At 57.9% G+C, this 7,140-nt stretch overlaps 1 protein-coding gene across 2 annotated transcripts in view; it reads left to right on the top strand.

The window, feature by feature from the left end:
* The first annotated feature begins 2,143 nt into the window (after nt 1–2,143).
* SMAD7 (SMAD family member 7) overlaps nt 2,144–7,140 on the top strand; it is a 30,697-nt gene continuing 25,700 nt past the window's right edge. For both annotated transcript variants that reach the window (XM_068563455.1, XM_068563454.1), the window contains exons 1-2: nt 2,144–4,343; nt 5,715–5,768. In XM_068563455.1, coding sequence (XP_068419556.1) covers nt 3,731–4,343; nt 5,715–5,768 — 667 coding nt within the window. In that variant the 5' untranslated portion in view covers nt 2,144–3,730. The remainder of the gene's footprint in view (nt 4,344–5,714; nt 5,769–7,140) is intronic.

Raw genomic sequence — 7,140 nt, 5'->3', positions numbered from 1 at the left:
TGTTATTTAACCAGTGAGTGGCAGAGTCCCAGCCAGGAATCAGGTATTCTTTCTAAGTCTTCCTGAGGTGAGTGTATTCTACATTCCCCAGATACCTCAAAAATCCCATTTCTGCCTGTTTTGTCTTTCCCTGCCTATGATGATGGGATCACCCAAATCCATTTTCTCCTGGGCTTTCTCTCCTGCTGTCTTTGCAGCTTGCTTGTTCTGAAAGTTTCACACACACACACACACACAGAGGTTTCAGTGCCCTTTTCAATAAGCAATATTTTTATTTGTAACAAAATTATGATCTTATACAATTGCAGCCTATGTGGCTTACAAGGTTTAGAATGCCAGCTGCTGCCCTGTCCTACACGTTTCTGCACTGCTTGGCATTTCTGGGTCTTCTAGGTCAGTGAGCTTCAGGGTCCCTTGCCTAGAGATGATCACGATTTTCTCTCCCATTTATATGTCCAAAGGTGCTCTTGGTGGGTTTGGGGGAAATGGTCCAAATGAGTCTATTCAAGTCTGTTGATTCCTAAATATTTATTAAGCACCTATGGCATACAGACACCTTTTAAGTTGCTGGAAAGGAAGGGGCTGAGCTATAAAACTGAGATTCATCTGTGCTTTTTCCTTTTATTTTATTTTATTACTTTTATTGCCCTTTTTGTTTTTCTTTATTATTATTATTTTATTATTATTTTTGTGCCTTTTCCTTTTAAAGGAGCATAACGTAGCTGGGAAAATGAAAGTAGTTTTCTTTCACCTTTTCTAAAGATTCGTTAAAATCCCCAGTGAGTTTCATAGTTGTCCTGATCTCACAATTCTAAATGGCTTTTTAAAAAAATCTTATTTCACTGAATAAGATGCGAGGTTAGACCACCATGCCAACTAGTGGCCTCCTCAATAATGATGCGTATGTATTTAAATCATTACGTTTCTACTATTAACAGTTTTCACGAAGTAAACGTAATCTGGTCCTTTGCCCCACCAATGCTTTACCCATTTCCATGCAATAGTCTGCCTGCTGGGTATATGCTTCTCCAAAGCCTCGGGTAAGGGGATAAACTCTCTGACTCTAAGCGCCTTGAAAGCTACGGGGCCGAGGAGGGCGAAGAAACAAGCCCTGCATGCATATGCATGCCCTAGGCAGGTCTGCTCGGAAGGTAACCTTCCTGCGCCGGGAGGCGGGGTGGCGGAGGTCTTCCGGGCTCCGGAGGAAAGCTGCACGCGGCGGGCGGGCGAGGCCCCCCCGCCTCCCGCCAGGATGCTGCCCCTCGCAACTCGTCAGCCAGCCAAATGCATTCCAGAGCTTTGCACAAGACACACTTCTCCAGGCAGTCCTAGAAACCCGAGCCCGGAGCGGGAGAGGGCGGGAGGGAGTGCGCGGCCGCCGCTGAGGTCACATTCGCGCCGCCTCCCCGCCCTCGGCGGCCCGGCTGTTCCCTCCAGCGCGCACTTCCCAGGGCCTCGGTCCAGTCCGGTGTAAATGTCTTTTAAATGGAGACAGCGCTCTCCTCCCCCTTCCCTCCCGCGCGGCGGCCAGGGGATCCGTCGCCAGGGCCTTTAAAACAAAACGAATGAATGAAGCGTTAGGGCGAGCGCGCGCGGGACAGCCACTGAGAAGCTCCGCGGTCTGGGTCTAAATCCGCCACCGACCCGCTCGCTTCGCTCCATAACTCGCCGGCGAAGCCTGTTCGGTGCTCTCGGGTCTTCCCATTTCTCCTCTGATTCCGCCAGGTCTCAGTCGATTCTGGGAGCTTCTCTGCTCCCCACCTTTATTCGTCGCCCCCCTTTCGTCCCCCCCACCCCTGCAGACCCGGGACGGGGTGGCGGTGGCGGTGGCGGGGGGCGGGGTGGAGAAATAGCTTTTAGAAACCCGATCTGTTGTTTGCGAAACACAATCGCTTTTTTTTTTTTAAAGCGACAGGGTGTCTAGACGGCCACGTGACGAGGCCGGAGCCGGGCGCGCCACTGCGCAGTGGAACCAGCAGAGCAGAGGGCTGGGGGGGGCGGGGGGGGGGGGAGGCGGGGAGGAGGCGGCGGCGGCGGTGGCTGGGGGCGGGGGAGGGAAGGGGGAGGAAGGGGGAGGGAAGGGGGCGGGGGCGGGGGCGGGAGGCCTTGCGGGAGGCTGCGAGCCCTGAGCACACTCGCTCGCCTGCTCGGCGCACGGAGGAGCCTGTTCTCGAGCCGCGCCAGCCGAGCCAGCCGGGCGCCGTGCTCGGTCCGCTCGCCGCGCCGGAGAGAGCTGCCCGAGACAGAGCCAGCCCGCCGGCGCCGAGCTGCCGAGCGCACGGCCCAGGAGCCCCTGAGTGCGGCGCGGCGAGCCCCCGGCGGCGGCAGAAGGACCCGAGCGCCAGGAGAGGGCGGACGGGGGACAAGGAGGTTCCCGGCCGCGACGAGGAGAGTCTCGGAGGAGAAGGCGGCGTGAGGGACACCGGGGCCTCCAGCCGCCGCAGCCGAGTCGGGGCGAGCAGCCCATACGGGGAGCCCCAGCGGCCGGCCGCGGCCAGGGGAGGGGGCGCCGGCGGTTCCCGCACTAGAGAGCAGAGGGCGAGAGCGCGCGACCCGCCAGCGGCCCGCCGCGGCCGCCGCGCCGCCCTCCCCCGCGCTGTCAGCCCCGCGGGGCGCAGCCGCCGCCGCAGCATCTTCTGCCCCTGCGCCCCCGCCAGCCCCAAGGAAGTCCCCGCTGAGGACCGGGGCTCCCGGGAGCGCAAGAGGAAAGACCAGAGACTACCCTAAATCACCCAGATGCGAAGGATTGAAGCAGCCTAGCCAAAGCTTTCTGTGGATTAAAAAAATACGATTTTTTTTTGTTGTTGTTGGCAGAAGAAAAGGAGAGGAAGACCAGCGGGGCTCTGCAAGGAAAAAAGGGGGATGTAACTCGTGGATACGTTTTTTCCACCCCTCAAACGTCTAGTTCTACTTTGTAAACATTTTCTTTTTTTAAACCCCAGGTCCAGCCGGACGCCCCCAGACCTCCGGGGTGCGAGGAGGTGGTGTTTTTCATTTTGGGCTTTGCATGTTTGGTTCTTAGATTTTGAGAGAGCTTCCTTATTTCGCCAGACATCTCATGCGGGGTGAAGTCCACTCAGCCCCCTCCCCCGAGTCTTCGTGTGCACGGAATTCAAGGCGATCCGGTTACTAAGGATATAGAGGAAAAAAATAAATCGCGTGCCTGCTTTTTTTTTTTTTTTTTTTCTAATTGCCAGCTTCTCCCCACCCCCAAATTAAGTTGCTTAGCAAGGGGGAAAGAGGCTTTTTCCTCCCTCCAGCAGCCCAGCCGAACGCCTTTCGTTTTTTGCCCTCGCGGATCTTCCATGTAGGCAGCCGAGGCTGGCGAGCCCGACACTCGGGAGCCGCTGCGGGGGGGCCTCTTTTTGGGGAGGCGCCGACCGGGGTAGGCTTCGCCGCCCCCAGGGAAGCGGCGGCCGCGTTCCTCCGGGGCGCGCCGGGGCCCGAGAGCGGCGCACGGCGCGGGCCGCGAGGGGTGGGGCAGCCGGAGCGCAGGCCCCCGAGCCCCGGCGGGCGCCCCCGGGCCCCCGCGCGCGCCCCGGCCTCCGGGAGACTGGCGCATGCCACGGAGCGCCCCTCGGGCCGCCGCCGCTCCTGCCAGGGCCCCTGCTGCTGCTGCTGTCGCCTGCGCCTGCTGCCCCAACTCGGCACCCGACTTCTTCATGGTGTGCGGAGGTCATGTTCGCTCCTTAGCCGGCAAACGACTTTTCTCCTCGCCTCCTCGCCCCGCATGTTCAGGACCAAACGATCTGCGCTCGTCCGGCGTCTCTGGAGGAGCCGTGCGCCCGGCGGCGAGGACGAGGAGGAGGGCGCGGGGGGAGGCGGAGGAGGAGGCGAGCTGCGGGGAGAAGGGGCGACGGACGGCCGGGCGCATGGGGCCGGTGGCGGCGGCGCAGGCAGGGCTGGCTGCTGCCTGGGCAAGGCGGTGCGAGGTGCCAAAGGTCACCACCATCCCCACCCCCCAGCCGCGGGCTCCGGCGCGGCCGGGGGCGCCGAGGCGGATCTGAAGGCGCTCACGCACTCGGTGCTCAAGAAACTGAAGGAACGGCAGCTGGAGCTGCTGCTCCAGGCCGTGGAGTCCCGCGGCGGTACGCGCACCGCGTGCCTCTTGCTGCCTGGCCGCCTGGACTGCAGGCTGGGCCTGGGGGCGCCCTCCGGCTCGCAGCCCGCGCAGCCGCCCTCGTCCTATTCGCTCCCCCTCCTGCTGTGCAAAGTGTTCAGGTGGCCGGATCTCAGGCATTCCTCGGAAGTCAAGAGGCTGTGTTGCTGTGAATCTTACGGGAAGATCAACCCCGAGCTGGTGTGCTGCAACCCCCATCACCTTAGCCGACTCTGCGAACTAGGTAGGAAGTTGTTCTGCGCCCACCCTGCCCTCCTCCTGGCGCTCAGGTGGTGCAAGAAAAGCCCCATTGGGCTGTGTGTTTCTGCAGCTACCTCGCCGGAGGGGAGTGTACATCTCCTCCTGGGAAGAGACTTGGGGGACAAGGGTCGAGAAGGGACTAGGGGAAACTGGAAAGGTATTCCCTGGGGGGTCCCCTTCCAGTTTTTTTCTTCTCTCCTGCCCCGGGGCGGCGGGGGGAGGCTTTGGGCATTGCTCACGCACACACTCTACACACAGGGGGTTAAAGATTAGATGCTCTCATTTCCGGATTAGCCAAGGGGTGCAGAGAGAAGTGGGGGTCACGCCTCCCCCGCTCTGGGAAAGGCGTTGAGGTGTGTGGCCGAGTTGGATTCGGTCCAAGGCCGCCAAGGAAGGCTGGGAGAAGCAGTTATAAAGGCTAGAGAGTAAGGCTCTCCTTTAGTAAATAGAGTCACGTCGGGCACAAGGGGCCGGGAGACTGCCCTGGCCGGCGCAGCTTTGGGTTTTGAGGCAAAGAGAGTTAGGATGGAAGGTCGAGCTGGATATCTGCTCTGAACTGTGCCACCCCAGGGTGAAAGAGAACAAGCAGTCAGGAGAAGTTGGGTGCCCCCTGCTTTTTCCTTTCTTCCAGCACAGGGAAGCACAGTTACTGACTGTAGGATGGTCTGCCCCCAGCGCCTCCGTGAGGATGCTGCCCTTGGGGCCTGGGCTTCTTCTCAGTTGAGACCCCAGCCTCCTCCTCTTTATCCTCCCGGCCTCCTCCATTGATTCCCTTTTCTCTACGTCTTTGTGCGGGGGCGGGGTGCACCTCGGGCGCCCACAAATCCAAGTTCACCAGCGCTCTTGGGGTGCACCTCCCGGGTGGGCTGGCAAAGGGGAAGCCCGTGTTCCCCGCGCGGGTGCGGAGCGGAGCAGTGGTGGCGGAGGTGAATTGCACCCCTGGGGGACGGGTCGGGGCGGGGGTGGGGTGGGGCGGTGGGAGTGGGGTCTGAAGTTCTGGGACGGGGAGGGGGCTTTGTGGCCCTGCAGCCCTGTGAAGTGAGCGGCCTCGGCCGAGCTGCGGCCGAGCCGGTGGTTTCCAGCCCGGCCGGCCGAGCGCGGCGGCAGCGGCGGCGGCGGCGGCGGCGGCGGGCGCCGCCGCAGACGTGGAGGAGCGGAGCGCCGAGGCTGGCGCCAGGCGGCCTCTTTTGTTTATCTGACAGCTAAATATCAAGGCAATCACCGCCTCGCGGCCCTGCCTCCAACCCCCACAGCTAAGACAAACAGTTGGGCTAAAAGAATGCCTGTGTTATCATAAGTTTCTATCTCTTTCTCATGGCTCGGCCTTTATTTTCTCTTTCTTTTTTAATTCCAGAGTCTCCCCCTCCTCCTTACTCCAGATACCCGATGGATTTTCTCAAACCAACTGGTGAGTAGATGATTTTAAAAATATCCCTCCTATCTTAAGTTAGAAATGGAGTCTCTAGAACGCGGATTTGTATGCCTAGGCAGCGGCGTGGGGAGACGCTGGACTTGCCCCGAGGTTGTTATAGGTTGCCGATGTTGGAAGTTTGGTGGATATTTTTCTGTTTTTGTTGTGACTGGAGCTGGCGATAATGTGTGTGTGTGTGTGTGTGTGTGTGTGTGTGTGTGTGTGTGTATGTATACATATATTTCTTTTTGCAAAGATGTTTCCTAGATATTTCCATTTGTTCCTTTTTTCATGTATTTGCACTCCATAACCCAAGTTGGCTCAGCTTTTAACACGTGGAATTTGATCCACGCCGAAGCATCTCGGGAGCCAAATAGGACAGGTTGATGGGAAACGTCGGAGACTTTGTGAGTGCCAGAAGTATCTCAGTGGGAAGAATAGATAACCCGATGGGGGAGGGAAGACAGTTTTAAAAAGTGCAGAGACGGACCTTGGTTTGGAGCAAGAGATTAGAAAATTTAAGAAGTAAAGTCAACAGCCCCCTCCTGGTTTTCTCAGAGTTCCTGGTGAGGGCTATAAAAGTTTCTAGCATAGCTCTGCCTGCCTGGTGCTTTGTCACAGGCTGGCACGCGGCCAGGGCAGAAGCCCCACTTGCGACTGGCACCACCTCAGTTGCGCTTGTCTGCATTCAACTTCTGGCTGGCAGTGCAGAGGTTGACAGTGCCAGGGGAGGAGGCTCTGAAAAACGGGGACTGGAGGGTGACAACTTCGATGGGCTCTTGTTTCCTGGAGCCCCTCCTTACAGCGGGAGGTTCGTTTGCTTGAAAGTATGGATTGTGACTTTGGTCTACACTGGTGCCTGACAAATGCAACGCTTTTGACATTTTTATTTTGCCAAGGTTCTGGGAGAAGGAAAAGTGAAGGGTTGGGCCCCATTTCCCTCTTGGAATTCTACAAGTCCTTCCGCCTCATGAGTTTTGGCTGTTGGGCCTTTCCCCCACTAATTAAAAGTCTTGCTGGGGCGTTGTCGAGAATTAAATACTTTAATGAACGGTGTAAGAGAAGCCCATGCTCTCCAGCCAGCCCTCCCCAACTCCACGCTCCCTCCAGTGGGAAGGCGTTGCTGCTTGCCTGGTGCCTGTCTAGTAAGTGGCCTGCAAAGCATGTGATATTTTGCTTTCGATTTACAAAACACCAGATAAACAGTCATTAATGAGAAGATAAGCAGCTCTGTACTTGTAACAAATGTTAACTGGAATTACCAAGCTCTGTGTTTCTCCAAGAATGTAAGTTGACTGGGTTTTTGGCATCAATACTCAAGAATTCTTTTATGAGCTTAGTTCTCCAAGGGGCTATCTCTGTCCTGTTT

The sequence above is a fragment of the Eschrichtius robustus genome, chromosome 14, assembly GCF_028021215.1.
Source record: "Eschrichtius robustus isolate mEscRob2 chromosome 14, mEscRob2.pri, whole genome shotgun sequence".
Classification (NCBI taxonomy): domain Eukaryota; kingdom Metazoa; phylum Chordata; class Mammalia; order Artiodactyla; family Eschrichtiidae; genus Eschrichtius; species Eschrichtius robustus.
The sequence above is the reverse complement of the archived record's forward strand: the minus strand, read 5'-3'. Positions and strand labels throughout refer to the sequence as shown.